Consider the following 20,617-nt stretch of genomic DNA (forward strand, 5'->3'; position numbering starts at 1 on the left):
TGATTGATATTAAAATGTATGCTTTTTTTATTATTATTTCCCTGGCCACTATATACAGCGCTGACATTGATTTATTGATCAGTTCTCCATTGCTCCTTGCCTGGCCTGCCACACAGCCTCGGGGGGGTGACTGACGAGGACTTTTCCCCTCCACACCTAAACTACCATTTGACCCAAACTACTGAAAATAGCAGATCTACGTGAGTGACACGTTGTGGGCTTGTAGATCTGGTATTTTTAGTTAGTTATTTTTTTCAATATCTTAAAATGGTAGATTTCTTCAGGCTCTCTAGCGGCCTAAAGAAGGCTGTAGTGCAGCCTGACAGCGTGTCGCGGGTTTGAGTCCCGACAACCGTTACTGCATGTCTGCATGTCACTCCCCATCTCTCTATCCCCATTTCCTGAAAAAAAAATATGAAAATGGTGCATTACTTTAAATTTAAAAGAAGAAAAGAAAGAAAAATGACCCACTGTTTGGGAAACAGTGCTTCAGCGTTCACCGTTTTCTGACTCAGGACTAACTCAGGGTTGTGTGGGTTTTGTGCAGCGGCAGCATCTAGATCTGATCGATAGGAAGCAGGTTGGGATTTAATCCAAACTGGATTAGACTTCCAGTAGGAGGAGCAACCTGCTGCGTCTGAGCTTTATACTGACGGACAGACAGACAAACTGCCTCTGGTGTTCCATGATTCACCCTCATTTAAAACACCAAAAGGGGTTCCCGTCCAGAATGGGTTAAATCCTTAAAACGCTGCATACTTTGTACTTCACCTTCACCTAAATATATCTCTCTATGTCATCCTAAATATTTATAATGTGACGATGTGTTCCAGTAATGCATTGTTTGTTGTGTCTCCAGGGCTGTAATGTGATGGAGGACCAGGACCTGAGGGAGATCGGGATCACAGATCCAGGTCATCGTAGGAAGATCCTGCATGCAGCGCGCTCCCTGCCCAAGGTGAGGAACCCTCTACAGTATGTCAAACTCAAGGCCCGGGGGCCAAATCAGGCCCGTGAATGAATTATCTTTGGCCCGCCGGATGATATTTAATTAGTATTAGAACTGGCCCTCTGGTATATTGCACGGACCACCATAATACTACAAGTCCCACAATGCACTGCGAGTGCATTGGCGCGTATCGAGGGCCCACGAGCGCAAGCCTGCGTCTTCTCTTCACTATTGATCAGCAGGTAAAGTGAAATCGCCTGTGGTCAACTTTCACCTACCCCTCTCCTACCCCTCTCCTACCCCTCTCCCCAAAACTGGATAAAAGAAAAGTGGACTCTAAAAACAGGGGTTTTCAAGTCAGGTGGTAGGCAGAGGGCAAACCTCTGTGTGTCTTCTGTGTGGCTGTAATGAAATAATACCTGAGAAGACTATGATAAGAAATGAATGCAACTGATTTGATTTACTTTCTCATTTTACTATGAAAGCAGTGCTTTGTGAGGATCATAGAACAGGGAACTGAGCTTGATTATGATGCATTTTCAGTTTTTAATACATTGGGGACAGTCAGTCCTAAAGATCACATTTGAGAAACAATTTGGCTTCTGTGAGCTTGTAGATCTGCTATTTTGGGAAAGTTTAGATTTGTGTTGGCCAAAGTATACTAAGAGTGGTGTTTTAACAGTGTTTTTGTCTCCCCCTGCAGGTGAAAGGCGTGGGTTGCGACGGCAGCGGCTCCTTGTCGTCCTGGTTGGACTCGCTGGGCCTCCAGGAGTATTTAAGCAACTTCCTGTCCAGCGGCTACCGCTCTCTGGACTGTGTGAAGAACCTGTGGGAGCTGGAGATCGTCAACGTGAGTCACATGACCACTTTACGGTCACATGATCACACCGTTATGCAGATGAGTGGCTGAATGTACGTTGTTGGTTTCAATCCCTCTCTCTCCTCCACGGCAGGTCTTAAAGATCACCCTGCTGGGACACAGGAAACGCATCATCGCCTCGTTAGCGGAGCGGCCATACGAGGAGGCTCCGGTCAAGCCTCCACGTCTGTCCCAGATCAGGGTGAGGAGAACTTCCTTCTGTCTTCAGAACCAGAACTCCTTTCACATTGTTACTGTCGGGTGGAAACCTCACACCGTATGAGCAAAACTGTTCGTCTTCGGTATTCAGTAGGCAAAAGTAGCAAAGATGGCTGCTGTACTTTATACCTCATACTAAGCATTAAAGTATGAGGTATAAAGTACAGCAGCCTTGTGTTCATAAAACAGAAAGATTGGGTATTGGGTAAGACTGACGTTATGTATCTTTCAGGACCTTCCAATGCGTTGTCTCAACCATTACTCAATGGCTCTGGTCTCAGCCACCGCGGTAGATATTTTCGTTTTATTTTATTTTTTTATGTTGCCACTACTGTTGGAGCAGCCATAAACTACACAGGTTCATCACGATGTTCTGGGCATCTTTGTAATGTTAGTGTTAGTAAAAAAACGTTTGAGGCAGACTAACATCAGTCACTTTTCCATTCACTGTAGTAGAAGGAGGTGTGGGGAAACCGCAGATATGTTGTCTCCGCCTACATAAAGATAGCCTGATGAAGGCCGCATAGGCCGAAACGTTGCTATTTCCCTGTAAATAAAAGTTGGTCACTGCATTTGAAGACAGTGTGCGGTTGTTTTCCTAGTTCGTCTCCGCCTACAGGAAATACGTTGCCTGTGACCATGAGACCCGTTTCTGAATGGGTCTATAGAACTTTTATGGCATTGATCAAGGTGTGATAACCCTCTACTACCCCTCCAGATTCAGGACCTCCCAGGGTCTCAGAGCTCCTCTCCTCTCAGTCAGTTGGACTCCTACTCGGGGCGCTCCATGGACCCTCTGCTGCCCCCTATAGAACCCACCAGGAAACACACTGACTACGAGATCGCCCAGAGAGTCCGCAGCGACCGACACAGATCTCACGTATGTCTCATTAACCCATTTTTGGGCGGGAACCCCTTTTGGTGCTAGCATTATGTTATGCTTTAGCTATTAAAAAATAGCAGAACTACAAGCTCATAGCGCGCGCTACGAGCTTGTAGGAACATAGCTTTTTCAGAAAACTGTCAGGATCTAGAAGACATTTTTTATAATCTGATCTCGGGTCAAAATGGGTTAATTATGATCATCTTATCATGATCACGTTGATCAGGTGCGTGTCATGAATGATGCTCCATCACCTGAGTGAGGTTGTACTGTACATATTCCCTACTGTATGTTAAAACAATTAAAATAATCCATATTGATCGATATTCATCACAATATATATTGTAATTATGCTGCCAGTTTGAAAAGTATCCTGATATCCTGATGTCTGAAGCCTGAACAAACCTAAACTATAAGAATAATAAAGTTAACTCAATAGTATGACATCATGTGACATCTATGTTGAATACAAACAAGAGTTCAAATTAGAAAAATACCTCCTATGTGTAGACAAACTATTTGCAACTTTAGGCTAAACAACAAGAATTCCAAAGGTCATCGGTAGATATAAAGGACTGGAAAGAAGTCAGAGGATTTGTAACCTATGTAATGAAGCCAGAATTGGAGATGAGTATCATGTTTTGTTGGAATGTAAGAATACTAGCATTATGAATCTCAAGCAAAAATACCTGCCAATTTATTTTTTTACCCACCCTTCTATGTTTAAATGAATTGCATTACTAAAATCTGAAAAACAAAAAGTAATCTATAAATTGGGTGCTTTTCAGAAAAATGTTCTTCCACTGTAGGGAAAGCCTTCCGATATGTCTATGTATATCGTGTAATCTGTAATGTATTGTATACTTTCGATTGTATACTTTTATGAACCTGTGCTCCAAACCATGTGATCATATGGTCGTGAGTTAAATAAATGATGATGATAAAAACAGTGTAATGAATGAAAGGAAATGTTGTGACCCAGCAGCTGCGCCTGACGTCATGTCATATTTTGTGCCCCCTCCCAACAGGAGCGCTATGAGGAGCGGTACCGGGAACCCCGCCTGACGCTACGGCCTCCCAGCCTGGCGGCGCCGTGCGCTCCGGTCCAGAACTGGCACCATCAACCCGAGAAACTCATCTTTGAATCCTGCGGTTATGAAGCCAATGTAATGTACACCCCTCTCTCTCTCTCACTGTAATGTACACCTCTCTCTCTCTCTCACTGTAATGTACACCTCTCTCTCTCTCACTGTAATGTACACCCCTCTCTCTCTCTCTCACTGTAATGTACACCTCTCTCTCTCTCTCACACTGTAATGTACTCCTCTCAATGTAATGTACACCCCTCTCTCTCTCTCACTGTAATGTACACCCCTCTCTCTCTCACTGTAATGTACACCTCTCTCTCTCTCACTGTAATGTACACCTCTCTCTCTCAATGTAATGTACACCCCTCTCTCTCTCTCTCTCACTGTAATGTACACCTCTCTCTCTCAATGTAATGTACACCCCTCTCTCTCTCTCACTGTAATGTACACCTCTCTCTCTCTCTCACTGTAATGTACACCTCTCTCTCTCTCACTGTAATGTACTCCCCTCTCTCTCTCTCTCTCTCTCTCTCTCTCTCTCTCTCTCTCTCTCTCTCAATGTAATGTACTCCCCTCTCTCTCTCTCTCATACGATAAACTGCACGATGATTAGCCAAGATAGAAGATCTACAAACTCACGACATGTGGCATTGTGTTTGTGTAGCCAATTTATTTTCATCCCCGTTTGGGGACTGTATGGGTCCACTTGGTTCCATTTTGTACATTACATTGTATGTTGATAGGATTTTTGAAAAACGGCAGATCTACAAGCTTACAACGCGTCACAATGTGACTGTTTTCAAAACAAAGGACCACTGGCCTATTGCATCTCAAACTGGAGTCCTTGAAATTATTTGTAAACTACAGAGCTGAGTTTAGAGCCGTCAGGCGGTCCCCAAAACTTTGAGCACTCATTTACCCCCCGAGATGCACCTAATTGCATTCATGTTTTTAAATTAACAGTCTCAAATTTAGCATACTAGACTACATTGTTGCCGAGGGCCACAGCTGTTGCAAGGTTACACTGTGCGTGCGACCTAGTGAGTTTTTATGAAGAAAAAAAAAATGTATGTATGAAAAGACATGGGATTTCTACTTGAGTCGTGACCCATGAAAAATAGTCTGTGACCCACAAATGGGTCCCGACCCACTGTTTGAGAAATAGTAGCAGTATTTCTCAATATAGGGCGACTGTGGCTCAGGAGGTAGAGCAGGTCGTCCAATGATCCGTGGGTCGGCGGTTCGAATCCCGGCTCCTCCTCCTGTCTACATGTCGAAGTGTCCTTGGGCAAGACACTGAACCCCAAATTGCTCCCGATGTGCTGGTTGGTACCTTGCATGGCTTCCGCCGCAATCGGTGTATGAATGTGTGTGTGAATGGGTGAATGTAATGCACAATCTATGTAAAGCACTTGGATAAAGGCGCTATATGAATGCACCATTTACCAATGTCTCTGTCTCCTGTCCTTCCAGTACCTGGGCTCTATGCTGATCAAAGACCTCCGAGGTACTGAGTCCACACAGGATGCCTGCTCCAAGATGAGGGTAGGTCACACTTCTGTTCTGGGTCGGTCCGCGGCCCAAATACATATCAATTTAAGGGTCCTTGACTTGAAAAGGCTTGAGGCGTATCTAAATAAAGATAAATCATGTTCATCTAAGTGAACCAACATGTGACATGTTGTCTTTAGACACAGATGTCTCTGTTGTCCTCTGTCCTCCTCCAGAGATCCACAGAGCAGATGAGGAAGGTTCCCACCATCGTGCTGTCCATCACCTACAAGGGGGTGAAGTTCATCGACGCTGCCAACAAGGTCAGTCCACAAGCTGACCACTGGGGATGAGCTGCTATGCTGCCTCTTCCTTATACTTCCTTCACAGGTGAAGGTAGTAATGAAGGCTCTGTTCCATTCTGGTCAGAGTCAGGATGCTGATATTGTGCATGTTGGCTCACTGGAAACACTCTGGACAGTGGGTGTGGTCCAGGTACTCTCACGGTTCCTTGAGGGGGTTCCAAATGGACCCTTACGGGTGAGTAACTCTGGTTCCAACTCTTTGGTTCCAATTGTACACTCTCAGAGTTATGAGTTATTCCTTGAAATTAAAAAGGTTGAGAACCACTTGTGCTACACAAAATGCAATAATGGGAACCCATCCTCAAATAAAGTAAAGGACAGTGCCCTCAGCTTTTTGTTTCCTTGAATTTGCCTCTGCGGGCTCCGCCCCAATAGAACGTGGATAACAGGATGTTGGCCCATTTGGTCCGCCCTCAGCCCTCCTCTTCCTGTGGCCTATGCTTTCATTACACTAATAATGTATACACACATTCTGAATGCCCCTGCCGACAGATTCAGTAGCGCAGCTCACAATCTGTTCTTGAGAGATTACACAAAATGTAACAGAGCCTTCATTAGTATGATTGGTAACACCTGTGTATTCAGCGCTAGACGGTTTCAAACGACTCAAACGCCTCTCTGCTCTCACCTCCCATTTCCCTGACTTCAGTCTCTGTCTTTCACGCACCACTACGTTTCATTGCAGCCTTTAGTTTTATGTCGGCGAGTTTTAATAGTGTGCTGATATCGATGCTATCAAATAAACCAATAAAAACACCTCATGGAGAGAGCGTTGCGTCTTTCACCAATATCATTATTCACAGCTTAGGTCGTTGCTCTCAGGTGGAAACCGCATATGTCCATAATAACTGTTACTTTTCAGGATTATAATTTAAAAAAAAATAGCAAAAGAAGCTGATCCACAAGCTCAAGATCTGATTATTTTGATGTTTTTGCGTGACACTGTAGTAATAGTATGATCAAGTAGTATGAAAAAACAAGTCAGAATACGGACATAAGAGGTTTCTGCCCGACAGCAACAATATCATAGTTTACACATTACTTACATCCATCCATCCATCTTCAACCGCTTATCCGTAGTCGGGTCGCGGGGGCAACAGCTCCACCAGAGTGCTCCAGACTTCCCTCTCCAGAGCAACATTAGTGACTTCCTCCTGGGGGATTCCGAGACGTTCCAAGGCCAGTGAGTGTTTTTCCTCCAACTGCGCCTTGGTCTGCCCCGGGGTCTCCTCCCAGTGGGACGTGCATCATGGAACCATATTCTGTTATTGTCAAGTTACCCATGACTCCACCCCTCCGTTACAGAACATCATCGCGGAGCACGAGATCCGGAACATCTCGTGCGCGGCTCAGGACCCGGAGGACCTGTGCACGTTTGCGTACATCACCAAGGACCTGCAGACCAGCCACCACTACTGTCACGTGTTCAGCACCGTAGACGTGGTAAGAACTGGAGTTCTTCTGCCCATAGCATTTTCCCTTCCCAATTACCGGTATGGAGTACCGGACCGGTGTAAGTAAAGAAATCTAGTGGGGTCCAGGGACATTCGGGGCAGTGTTAATTGTCTCGACTAAGACTAAAAGACTTAAGATTTTGATATTTTGTCGACTAAGACAAAATAATTTCAGCAAAAAATGCCGGGATTTTTGCGAGGGACCTGGGGGCTAAATCTTTTATAAAGGGTCCATAGAGGTCAAATCAATCATCAAAACATCCTTGCCAGAGGATGGTCACAGAACCTTGGTCTGTGACTCTACTAAATAGGACTAAATCTAAATGGTTTGTTCAAAAGACTAAGACTATGGGGGTCCTTGACCATAAAAATATAATAATTGTTAACGTGCAGCTACAAGTTTAGTGTAGTGCAGCGGTAGTGCAACAGCAACTGAAGCATTTAAAACTGTAAATGAAAAATATGTGATAAATGACGTGGCATCGGAAAGGGCATAGACTGGCATTACTCGCACTCTTAATGCCATCATATATTGAGAAATCAATGGATATATTGGCCTGCAGTCTGCATGGCCGGTCTAGCCTCGCGTTGTGATACTAATATACCACTGCGCTGTGCGATAGGGGTGGGTGAAGTGTAGCTGCGCTGGGATATGGCTGGTCTTCATCACCTCTATCTCTACACCCTCTTACTGCAGTATGCATGGCCGCTCGGTTTTCATCACCTCCATCTCTACACCCTCTTATCTCTGAGATGTTTCACGCTCCACTGGGGACTCTCTACTCAAAGTGCCTTTCTATGTGCTCGAGAAGATAATCCTCAAATACCTTTCACCGTATCCTGCCTCGAGTTCTGATCGTTAAGCCTACTAATCTGCCACTATAACATTACATACAGACAGAGAGGCAGGATCAGCCCAGGCCACAGGCTAACACAAAGGCTCCATTTCCCCAGTAGTTTATTCCTGCTATATCGTCGGGGCCAAAACCTCTTATCTCCTTTTGTTTTTGTAAATTAATGTCCTACTTGATCATACTACACAGTGTCACACAAAAGCATACAATTCAATTCAATTCAATTCAATTCAATTCAATTCAATTCAATTCAATTCAATTCAATTCAATTCAATTCAATTCAAAGGGCTTTATTGGCATGAGAAAACATACGTTTACATTGCCAAAGCAGAAAGAACAATACAACAATACAGTAATACAATCATAATGTAATAAATAATACAAGCATACAAAGTAGCAGATCCACAAGCTCAACAAAATGCATCGCTTCACGATTTTCTACTTTAGGCCTGACGTCGAAAAAAAAAAAAAGAAGTTCGCTTTGAAAGAATATATATTCAAAGATTTGTGCCGCATTTTTACGATTTTTCAAAAATAGCAGACCTACAAGCTTGTAGATCTGCTATTTTTCAATTGCTAAAGTATAACATAATGCTTAGTTAAAACACCAAAAGGGGTTCCCGACTTCCCGTCCAGAATGGTACAGAACAGAACAGTTTTGGACACGTGAGGTTTCCAACACGACAGAGACGATATACTCTGTGTATGGCGTGTCCTCTGTGTGGCGTGTGTGTAACTGCCGTGGTCAGGTGACAGCCATGCAGAGGTTAACGGAGGATAGCAGCCCCGAGATAGCATCAGCTGTTTGAAACGGTATATCGATCAGCCTGTAGCTATTATTGATCGAGAACCTCCCCCAGACAGACGCAGCAGTGTCAACATTCCTCTCCGCACCTCTCTCTCTGCGTACCGTACACACAGACAGACATCCCAGAGCCTTAACGGAACAAGAGGACAGAGTTTTGATGTATTTTTAGTAAATAGAGGTGTGTAGAGTGTTTTAGTCTTTACTAAATCGTCTTGTCTGGTGGAAACCTCAGTCATACATACCGTAACCCATTTAGGCCTGAGGCCCATTCTAAAAACGCCTCTGAAAAACTTCAAATATTTATATAGCAGCATCATTATTATTATTTTTTTACATTTTTGAATACTGTACATACGGTACTGTACAGAACCCCGAAATGGGTTCCGGGCCTGAAGGGGTAAAACACCAAAATGGGTTCCCGGCCTGAAGGGGTAAAACACCAGACGTTTACGCAGCGGACAAAGCCAACTCTTGTCGTGACAAATCATGACGATGAACACATGTTTTGGGCCAAACAATAGAAAAACAACGGCAGGTTACAACACTTTTTTTGTTGTTTTTCTTCTTTGTAATTAGTCTCTATCCTTTTAATACGTCTATGCACAACAATACTGATGAGAACTCCATTCTCCTCTTCCAGAACCTGACCTATGAGATCATCCTGACGCTGGGCCAGGCGTTCGAGGTGGCCTATCAGCTGGCTCTGCAGGCCCAGAGAACCAAGCAGCAGCAGCAGAGCCTCCCGGCGGTACCGGGCTCCGCGGACCTCATGGAGAGCAGGTCGGGTCGGCCCACGCCCAGACCCAGAGGCAGCGGCAGTGGACGCAAGTCAGGGGTGAGTTGGGCTTTAAAACCCATTCTGGGGCGGGAACCCCTTTTGGTGTTAGCATTACGCTATGCTTTAGCTTTTGAAAAATAACAGATCTACAAGCTCGTAGCACGCCACCGAGTGGCGCGCTACGAGCTTGTAGGTCTGCTATTTTTGAAAAATCAAAGAACGACTGACATAGAAACATAGATTTTTCAGAAAACTGTCAGGATGTAGAAGACATTTTTAGAATCTGATCTCAGGTAAAAATGGCTTTAAGTGGAGTTGATTGTGCACAACGTCAGAGAGGTGCATTCTAAAACAGATAGCTCCAGTCTGATTGGCTGAGCACCGCTCTAAAATAAATACTCTACGCCAGTGGTTCTCAACCAGTGATCCTTGACGAGGTTCCAGGTGGTCCCCTGCAGATAAATGAAGAGTTAGTAACCAAATGGACCCTTATAGGTCTTTATTGCATTACTCTTTGAGTCTTGAGAGGGTAAAAGAGTGAGATTATTGTTAAACATCTGCATTATGTAATTTACAAGACTACACACAAGTCTTTTTCATCAACGTTTGTCTATTATCTCCTATGGTAACATCAATACTGCGTCTGAGAGGCTAAATCTATTCAAATGGTCAGCATGGCTCAGATGGACCTTGATATGAAAAGGGTTGAAAACCACCTCTACACATCTGTGTGTGACATTAATATTGGAAGTGAGGTTAGACCTACTATAGAACTCCATGTTGCAATTGACTTGAGAGCCCTCTTGTGGCGTATCAAAGTAGTGTCTTAATGTTCATTTATTATGTTCTTACCGACTGTTCTAACGAGAATCAACTTATTTTTTTTAAATAAATATATATTATATATTTATAAATCAATTTATCTGGTTAACCAATTAAGCCCTGGCTATTTTACCCTTTGTGGTATTAAAAAAAAAAACTTTTTTAAAGAACTGCATTAAAAGTTTTGCGCGCAAACTTGATTTAATGAACATCGTATTTCATATTGTGTGTGTGTGTGTGTGTGTGTGTGTGTGTGTGTGTGTCAGGGGGACGGTGTGGACCAGGAGACAGACGGTCAGTCTCAGGGCAGCGCCACGTGGTTGGTCGACCCCAAGGACTCCAAACGCACTATCAGCACTAAGTATGAAACCACCATATTCTGATGCCTGGACCTCTCTCTGCTACCTTCTCACCTTCCTGATGAACTCTCTGCTACCTTCTCACCTTCCTGACGAACTCTCTGCTACCTTCTCACCTTCCTGACAGGCCTCCCACGGTCCTGTACTGTCCTGTCCAACTCTCTGCTACCTTCTCACCTTCCTGACGGGCCTCCCTGAGCTCCCACCGTCCTGTCCTGTCCTGTCCTCTCCTTCTCTTCCTGCTGTGTGCCTTTTTACTGCTGGACACTCTGGGTCGATGTCCCCCCCTGTCCTGTCCTGTCGTTAGGTGCCAATTAATGATTCCTCCCCACACACATGTCCGGGTTTCGACTCCGCTGTCCTACTGACTCACCTCCCAGTGAAGGAGCCCCCACCGGGAGGACGTACGTAGAGCCTCTGTCCTACGGCCTCCCGCCCAACACTCCCCGCTGACGGGCTCCACCCCCAGCACATAGGAGTACCCTTCCCGCCCGGCTTCCTCCCCACCAACACGGTGTGTTTGTAGACGCTCGATAAAGCACCGTGGTGGATTTAACTACAACTTCACCGGCTTCATTTGGCAGTTTCTGTGGCTCGGTATAGCTTGAAAAATACAACATTTGGATGTTCCGTCTTCATTGTTCATGGTGCATTGCGCTACTTGGGCAGCGGTGGCCGAACGGTTTGCGGAGCGCTCTTGATATCGGAAGGTCGCTAGTTCGTATGCCCGGACCGGCACGTTAAAATGAACACCGCTGAAGTGCCCTTTGGACAAGGCATTGAACCCCCCTACCATGAAATGTTCTATGAGCAGGGCCTGGCTGTAAACAAGTTCTTGAGCTTAGTCCAGTTACCCTGGGTAAACATACCTTTCCTTTCCTTGCGTCCCGTCTCACAAACTCAATACTGATAGTTTAGTTTGCACCTGCAAAGACCATTGCTCAGCCACGCCCCCCCCCCACGCCCCCCCCCCCCCCCAAACCTCCATGAGCTCTGTTAGATAGTATAGTCTGTACAATAATAACACACTGTAAACCATAGATATAGACAATAATAATGTGGAACAAAACCACATGAACTTTGTTTCCTGGATACCAAATCCATCAATAAAAAAAAGGGGGTTTTGTGTCTCCTATCAACATGAGAGAGTTTGGATGAAACCGGCGTCTAGTCTAGTGTCCTCTGGCTGGAATGTCCCCAGACAGACAGACAGACAGACAGACAGACAGACAGACAGACAGACAGACAGACAGACTGGAGAGTTGGACCTCTATGGACCTCTCCTTCACTGGTGTGATTGAACTACCAAACACAACACTCCTTCCTTCAAAGTTAAACCGTGTACTAGGCTCTATGATGCTCTGCAGCCATTTTGGAAATAACTTATTGGGCCTCTTCCTACTGTGTTACTGATGATAGTAATGGAGGCTCTGTTCCATTCATGGTCAAATGGAGTCAGGGTGCTGCTGTTGTGCATGTTGGCTCACTAGTGGAAACACTGTGCTGCCCCAGTGGGTCTCAAAGTGTCCTTGAGTGGGTTCCAATTAATGGCCCGCACATACAGGTGTGTAACTCTGAGAATGTACAAATGGAACCAAATGGACCTGTAACTAAGGGCCGATTCATACTCTTATTTTAGAGCCAAATAAAAGTCGGTTCGGCTCTGTAGAGCCTACAATGTGTGGTTTGTGGTTCGGGGGGGGGGGGGGTACCGTCCTAAAGTCGGCTCTTCGGTGCTACTGAAAATTTCTGACGAGCCGAAATCATTTCGGCACTACAGCACCGAAACAGCGGTAAAATAGGAGTATGAATCGGCCCTTAGAGTCCATTTGGTTCCATTTGTACACTCAAGAGTTATGGGGGGGGGGTCTTTGGAATAAAATAAATAAATAAAAACTTTGAGAACCATTGTGCCACAATAAATGGAACAGAGCCTTAGTCATAATAATTGCTATGACCTGTGATGGTTGTAGGGAAGGGCCCAGTGCATAGAGCCTGTTCCCTGCTGACCGGGTCATCCAATCCCAGGATGGTCCGTCCCCCCGTCCTCCACTGTGTTCATGTGACTCACATTTAGTCAAACCTTCTTCTTCTTCTTCTGGTGCTTTTTTCCCCCTTGTTCTATTCCGTTAGGGTTAGGCGATGGCCGCTCTGAGAGGGGTTTTTTTCCCCGTTCCAATCTCTGGACTTCCTACAAAAAAATAGGACTACACCGTAGCAGAGAACCCACCGCACGACCTGTAGCCCCCAACGGGCGGAGGAGAAAAAACTAAACGATGCCGTTGCTCTATGCATCAGCTGGACATCGATCATCAATACAGGGAAAACGCCAAAAACACGTGAACCAGGCCCCATACTGTAAAAACACTGAAGTCTCCCTGCTGGCTGGCTACAGTTGACTGAGGATTCATAGCGTGTGGGAATGGGAATACTCGCTGTTCTCCACTGGCCTCTCCGCACTACGTCGAGCTGCCAAAGAGGGCGCTAATGGTCACGCCTGGGATTCAAACCCAGATTTCCCACAAAGGAACGGACACTATAAGCGCAAAACATCTTAAAGACTATAGCCTAAAATACACAGGCCTAAGATACCGCCCTCCTTGGCCGGGGGAGGGGCAGAGGCTCTGAGACACGCCCACGACCACTACAGTAAGATTCTAGCACTGTGATACCAGTCTGTTTGGAGCTAATGATATTAGCATCACATCTGTGTTTGGAGATAATGATGTTAGCATCACATCTTTGTTTGGAGATAATGATGTTAGCATCACTGAGGGAATAGAATTGACCATATTCCTATGGTGGCCATTTTGCAGGGTTTTTTTGTGTCTCTGCTATAATATACTGTAGAAGACAAACATTTTACCAGTTTTTAAAAGCATTTCAAAAATAGTTGATCTATTCTAGATCATGATCATGGTCTATACTATAAGATATGGTCAACTCAACATTGGCCAAATTGTCAAACAGTATCTATGAAAGACCAAAGATATTGAAAATAGCCAAATCTACAAGCTTGTAGATCTGTTAATATTCACAATACTTATCTGTGGAACCAAGTCAAACAAAATGTAACGCCTTCTCAGTTCAAATATATGTTTTCTTTGGGGGGGGTTCGCTGCCTGAAACGTTTGAGAATCACTGCTCAGAGCAAAATGGCCACCATGTTTATATGGTCCTTGGATAGCAGACAGAGAAGTGGACACCTTGAATAACCCTGCGTACAGTGTACTGTACTGTACTGTAAGCAGAGTGGTATATAATCTTTACATCTTCTCTTTCATTTCTCTTCTTACTTTTTTTTCCCCACAACAAATGCCTTGTGTGTGTGTGTGTGTGTGTGTGTGTGTGTGTGTGTGTGTGTGTGTGTGTGTGTGTGTGTGTGTGTGTGTGTGTGTGTGTGTGTGTGTGTGTGTGTGTGTGTGTGTGTGTGTGTGTGTGTGTGTGTGTGTGTGTGTGTGTGTGTGTGTGCATCGTTATTATCAATGCCTCTTTTGTTTTTTGTAGAGCCCTACCAAGGCAATATTTAACTTAAGTTAAGTTAAATATTACCTGCTGGGGAAAACATAACAAAAAGAAAACAAACAAAAAACATCACTTTGGCATTCATGGCCGTTTTGTTCAACCAGTTTGTGTATGAAGCATTTGGTAAGACTTTATATTATTAAGGTTGGGTCTATATTTCTAATGTATCATCTAGTGAATTATAATACATTTATTGTTTATCGCTTGTTATGAATGTCGGCCCTGACTTCCGCTCACATGATCGGATCGGGACAACCCCTAATTATAATGCACTTATTATAAGGCATTATAAGACTCGTTATAAATGTTTATAATTATGTATGACAAACCTATAAATATAACGTCATTTTCAAATAATCGGAATGGGATCATCGGGAGTCAAAACAAATCTGATGGGGTCATCCCTAGTTATAAATAATGCGTTAAAAATGCAATTCTAATGCATTATGGACCTGACCTTTAACCCATTAAGACCAAGGACAGCATCTGTGTCATTTTAGATGTTGGCGTGAAAAATCTGTGAAAGTGCGAGAACTACTTTAGAAGGCATTTGTGTGGAATCGGGCCTCATGTTTTAATGGGGTTTTAAGTAAAGTGTTACCAAGCGTTTCTTTTTTTTTAACTCCACGGTCTGTGTGCCTGTGTGTCTGTCTGTGTGCCTCCTCTATCTCCCCCTGTAGCTGAGCGACACTGTGGCCAAAACAAAAACAAAAAAAACCCCAGCGCTGTGAGAGGACAGGGGCGGCCATGACGGTCACCTACTGTACGCATCACCATGTCGCATCACATGACCACGAGGAAGGATGCAGAGCTCTGGAGACCTCTGCTGGTCTCTGTCCTGTCCTGCATCGTATCTAGTCCATCCATCTAAAACACACTCTCTCTCTCACACACGCGCACACACACACACACACACACACACACACACACACACACACACACACACACACACGTTTATATTGCTATACCTGTGTGGGTATCAAATTCTTAGGATGGTAATTTTCCAAAAATGCCTTTTTCCAAGCTTTTTTTTGGTTGCTGTTTTTAACCTCGAGTTTTATTCAGTTTCATGCCGGTGTCATGCAACGGAAATGGCACAGGGGGCACGACACCAGTGCACGACACCAGTGCACGACTGCAGGTACGTATGAATCGGGCATAACTATAACCCTTAACCCCTTGAACTCTAAATATGCACACACACACACACACACACACACACACACACACACACACACACACACACACACACACACCTTTTTCAGCTTCCATGCCACTGCAAACAATGTGATGATCAATGTTCAACAATGCAGACATCTAGTGTCTTTTTAAAGGATTCATTAGTTGGTTATTTTTTGTTTGTTTTTGCATGAGTGTGTCATGCAACTGTAGTATGTATATCCATTCCATGAGACGGTGATTATTGCCTCTTAACAAGTTCCACAGTATGTGTCAGAAAGGGGGTTTTCTTTTCTCGTACGCGACACTAAAACTCTAAACGTTTTATATTCTGTTCCGATGGAAGATATCGTCTCTGTCTGCTGGAAACCTCACTATGTCCACAACTGGTACTTTTCAGAAGTGAGTTTGTGCATTTGCTACTTCCGTGGCTTCCGTCGCGTGCGTAAAAAACCAAACCGGGGCAATTTTAATGCAGTCACGCAACGCAACGCAACGCAACGCAACGCAACGCAGCGCGGGCAGTGGAGCCACCCTTCATCGATTTAAAAATGGAACATTCCCTGGCGGTGACGGTGACGGAGACGCGACGCTGACGCGCCCGTTGGAGCCCTGGCGTTATACTGTGGCGTCATCAAGTAGGGCGTTCGTTAATCTACAAAGAAAACAACACAAAAGTTATATAATTTGAGAGGTTTCTGCCCGACAGCAACGATAAAGCAGCCTCGGCTGGCTTCGTTATAATCTCTGGTACTACAAAAAACATCTTTAATCCGCATTTTACAACTGTGATGGTCAGTGTGGGTCGTTAATGAGGGCTGATCGGGAGGGATGGGAGGGAGGGAGGGGGGGGGGGGGGGCACAGAAATGTGACACTACACAGAGACCACTTTTGGTGGCTTTCTTTTTTTAATTTGATTTTTGAAAATGTCGTTTTCTTGTATGTTTTAATCTTGTTTTAAATGCTGGAATTGAATCGGGTGTAGGATTAACTAATTCTCTTCCTTCACCAAAACTACTTTGTTTTTGTTGTGTGCAGTTAATCTCTAGAGCGATGATGTACCGATGCCAAACCTGCTATGCAGGCCAATCAGATTATAGTAGATTTTCTTCTTTTATTTTTAGCTGCTGAGCTAATAGAACACAGCATGATTCTATATATCTACCAGTATGTTGACATTTATGCCTGAGTTTTAATACTTCCTCATACGATGGACTCGCGTGTGCCCCAAAAATAGCAGATCTACAAGCTGTCTTGTTAGGTAATCACAGTAGGTAAAGGGGGGGAGTTGTTCATTCAGAGAAATGGCATATCACGGCTCCACCACCCAGCAGAAGGCTGCTCAGATGGCTCTGGAAAGTCCCCCCCCCTAACCTGGGACATCACTCAGAAGTTCTGAATAATGTCAATATAGGCTCTGCACAGTCAGCAGCCATATTGGAAAGAAATGGGGCTTCCTAACTTACGTGAACTTACTTCACAGGCGTTACCAATGATACTAATAAAGGTTCTGTTATGTTTAGTGTAGCAGAGTTACACATCCGTAAGGGGACATTTGGAACCCCCTTGGGGAACCATGGTGGTCCCTGGACCACACTTTGAGACCTACTGGTGTAGCAGAGGGTTTCACTTTGAGACCTACTGGTGCAGCAGAGGGTTTCACTTTGAGACCTACTGGTGTAGCAGAGGGTTTCACTTTGAGACCTACTGGTGCAGCAGAGGGTTTCACTTTGAGACCTACTGGTGTAGCAGAGGGTTTCACTTTGAGACCTACTGGTGTAGCAGAGGGTTTCACTTTGAGACCTACTGGTGTAGCAGAGGGTTTCACTTTGAGACCTACTGGTGCAGCAGAGGGTTTCACTTTGAGACCTACTGGTGTAGCAGAGGGTTTCACTTTGAGACCTACTGGTGTAGCAGAGGGTTTCACTTTGAGACCTACTGGTGTAGCAGAGGGTTTCACTTTGAGACCTACTGGTGTAGCAGAGGGTTTCACTTTGAGACCTACTGGTGTAGCAGAGGGTTTCACTTTGAGACCTACTGGTGTAGCAGAGGGTTTCACTTTGAGACCTACTGGTGTAGCAGAGGGTTTCACTTTGAGACCTACTGGTGTAGCAGAGGGTTTCACTATGAGACCTACTGGTGTAGCAGAGGGTTTCACTTTGAGACCTACTGGTGTAGCAGAGGGTTTCCAGTGAGCCAACATGCACAATATCAGTAGTATTGTTGGTAAGGAAGAGGCCCAATTCCTTTCCAATATGGATGCCGTACATAGAGATCCTAAATTATATCACCTCCCAACATCGAAAGGAGAGCATGTGTTGTTCCTTAACGCACAGATTCTATTTCCGTCTAGTTCTGGGCTACCAGTCGGCTTGTCAGTTTGTAGATCTGCTATGTCTTCGGCGTACGACGAGGTATTAAACCGGGCTTTAGTGGTACTCTTTTAGTCAGCTGATGATGTGTAATGTGGGTACATAGTCTGGTAATATTACGAGGAGAACTCTTGTGTAATTATTATGGTACATTATTTTATGGGGTCAGTATGGTATAACTCTATAAGGGCAGTGGTTCTCAGGCCTTTTGTTTTCTGGATCAGGTCCCACCTTCGAAAGTCTCCGGTCCACCCATCTTGACCACTTAACATGGGTGGACCCTGCGTCCATGATATACTCCATTTTCAGAGCTATATACGTTCTGGGCTTTTGCATCAATGTAACTTTATTAAGTTCCTATTTATCGTTTCCACGACGATCACAACAAAAAATTCACGTTTATTTTTATTTTTTTATTACGTGAGTATATTGTTTTTTCTTTTTACATTGATGTTAGATTATATATCATACAAATATTATTTTTATTTTTATTTTTTTTGCCAATTATTTGGGGGCCGAACAGGACTGGTTGAGAATCGCTGCTCTACGGTACACTGTCAGCTCATTTGGTGTCGGTTTTGCACCTTCAGCCATCCTGGTCCCATCCGGCGTTTGCACATTGCTAAGCATGGAGGGGTAGAGGTACTTAACTGATGATGATGATGATGAGAATATTGAAACTGTATATGAATCTAGCAGTCTGTATTTTGATACTTGAATGAGTTTTGCTTTTATAGATATCTATATATATGTATATGTATGTATGTACGTATGTTTTCTTTTGGGGGTGTGGGGTCACATTATTTTGTGGAGAGAGAGAGAAAAAGACTTGTATGTCTTATAAAGTTTGACATATCATTATTATTAAAATACCCTGTGATAAAAAAAAGAAAAGAAAACGATGGACTGAGGATATACGACTCAGAATAGGGACCTCACGACAGATTAAAAAAAGAAAAAAGAAGAAAAAAAAGATTGTAAATAATCTTTGGGCTTCCAGTCTTTTTTTATGATTATTTTTCATAATTGTACAACTAATAAATGCCACAATTAGAATGATTGCTTATTGTGATTCTTCATCAGATTTATTCTACTATGGAATAAATCACTTCCAACCTGTTGTCTCTATATTTTGTACATGTCTTTGATATATACATACAGTAGGTGAGACTATTCACTATTGTTTTTAAAGAATTTACAAACTTTCAGAAGTTCTTGGCTAATAGAAGAGCTGAGAATATCTGGTCTAAACATGTAACTGTGACCACCAGAGGGCACTATAGTTACAAATTTGTTTAGGAGGGGCAGCCAGGTTTAATGTTTGTCTTTAGTTCAATGTTTGTTTTGTAAACACCATTGACAATGAAGGGAAAATGTACCTCATTATGTCATTATCTCTTTATTGTTAATGGCGTTTAATGTTTGTGTTGGCACAGTTTGTTTTACATCACCATTACATCACCTAATCTTGTGATTTTATGGTTTATTAGATAAACCATTTTTGAGCGGTGCCATTACGTAGCTATGTGTGTCCGTATGTATGTGTGTCCCTATAATGTGTCCGAGCACGGAAAGCTGCAACACGGTAACTCTGTCATTCCTTGACCATTTCGGACGCGGGAAGGCTCGCCGGAACAGGGCCAGCTCCCCGGGCGTGTTCCTGGGGGTTTGGATGTTCCAGGGACCCCCACACGGTGGTCTGGATGTTCCAGGGACCCCCGCACGGTGGTCTGGATGTTCCGGGGACCCCCACACGGTGGTCTGGATGTTCCGGGGACCCCCACACGGTGACTGTGTCATTTCTCGACCGTTTCGGACGCGGGAAGGCTCGCTGAAACCGGGCCGACCTTCTGGATGCGTTCCTGGGGGTCTCCACACGGTAACTCAGTCATTTCTCAAAGATATCTTCCAAAAATAATCAAAGTACAGTACAGAGAACGGTACTACAATACAGTACAGAGCGCAGTACAGTAACTATAACAATTCATGTATAGTAGTTGCACTGCTCACTTCACACAGGTGTGATTTTATTTGACCTCTTAGCATTATATAGTTATGGCATCAAGCTTTTCACCACAAATTAAAACAAAAGTGTATGAATGAATGATAATACAAAATAATTATGGTATTTTAATGCCTTTGTAGGCCTACTCATAGACTATTTGTTTCAGTATAGCCAAATATAATTTAAATTATATCTTCTATGTTTTGAAGTGGTTAACTTGTGACTTGTGAGTCTGTTTCTAAGCTGTATATTTCCTTTAAGCTAACTATATTGTCGTTGCTCCTTACAATATAAGATTGGTGATTAGGTTATTTACATAGACTACAGCGGTGCCCAACCGTCTACTTGGAACGATGCAAGTTGGAAATGCATGCCCTGCACCCAGTTATGTCTGTGTCCCTTTTATATATGGAGTTATTTGTCAGCCATGCCCAAATATGGAGTCTATGCAGATGTCGGAACATCATTGTGATGTCCGAACAGGCCAGCTCCATATATGGAGATCTAAGGGTGATCAGGTTTTGGCTGGTCATATAGTAGTAAATGCATTATTTTAAGTGTTTAATCTGAATTTCTGAAGCCTGGGTGTTTCTATTTGCAGCTCAG

The 20,617-nt window shown here is 43.9% G+C and overlaps 1 protein-coding gene and 1 long non-coding RNA gene across 6 annotated transcripts in view; one reads left to right on the plus strand and one right to left on the minus strand.

Moving 5' to 3' along the window:
* Positions 1 to 15,270, plus strand: part of LOC308314904 (ankyrin repeat and SAM domain-containing protein 1A) — a gene marked incomplete at its 3' end in the record, with an annotated part of 126,906 nt that extends 111,636 nt beyond the window's left edge. For 4 of the 5 annotated variants that reach the window (XM_080762688.1, XM_080762691.1, XM_080762689.1 and 1 more), the window contains 10 exons: positions 860 to 958; positions 1,653 to 1,799; positions 1,903 to 2,010; positions 2,746 to 2,907; positions 3,939 to 4,076; positions 5,472 to 5,543; positions 5,726 to 5,812; positions 7,160 to 7,297; positions 9,611 to 9,805; positions 10,837 to 10,953. In XM_080762688.1, the coding sequence (XP_080618814.1) occupies positions 860 to 958; positions 1,653 to 1,799; positions 1,903 to 2,010; positions 2,746 to 2,907; positions 3,939 to 4,076; positions 5,472 to 5,543; positions 5,726 to 5,812; positions 7,160 to 7,297; positions 9,611 to 9,805; positions 10,837 to 10,953 (1,263 nt within the window). Of the gene's footprint in view, positions 1 to 859; positions 959 to 1,652; positions 1,800 to 1,902; positions 2,011 to 2,745; positions 2,908 to 3,938; positions 4,077 to 5,471; positions 5,544 to 5,725; positions 5,813 to 7,159; positions 7,298 to 9,610; positions 9,806 to 10,836; positions 10,954 to 15,134 lie in introns of those variants that run through there. The other variant, XM_080762690.1, reaches the window with a different exon arrangement.
* A 1,263-nt stretch (positions 15,271 to 16,533) lies between these two features.
* On the minus strand, positions 16,534 to 19,056 carry LOC308316356. The gene is made up of 2 exons (XR_013964154.1): positions 17,801 to 19,056; positions 16,534 to 17,239 (listed from the first exon to the last, which is right to left on the minus strand). It is a non-coding gene; the product is annotated as an uncharacterized lncRNA (long non-coding RNA).
* Between the last annotated feature and the right edge of the window lie 1,561 nt (positions 19,057 to 20,617).

This window comes from Protomyctophum bolini (assembly GCF_963924005.1).
Source record: "Protomyctophum bolini genome assembly, chromosome: 5".
Lineage (NCBI taxonomy): Eukaryota > Metazoa > Chordata > Actinopteri > Myctophiformes > Myctophidae > Protomyctophum > Protomyctophum bolini.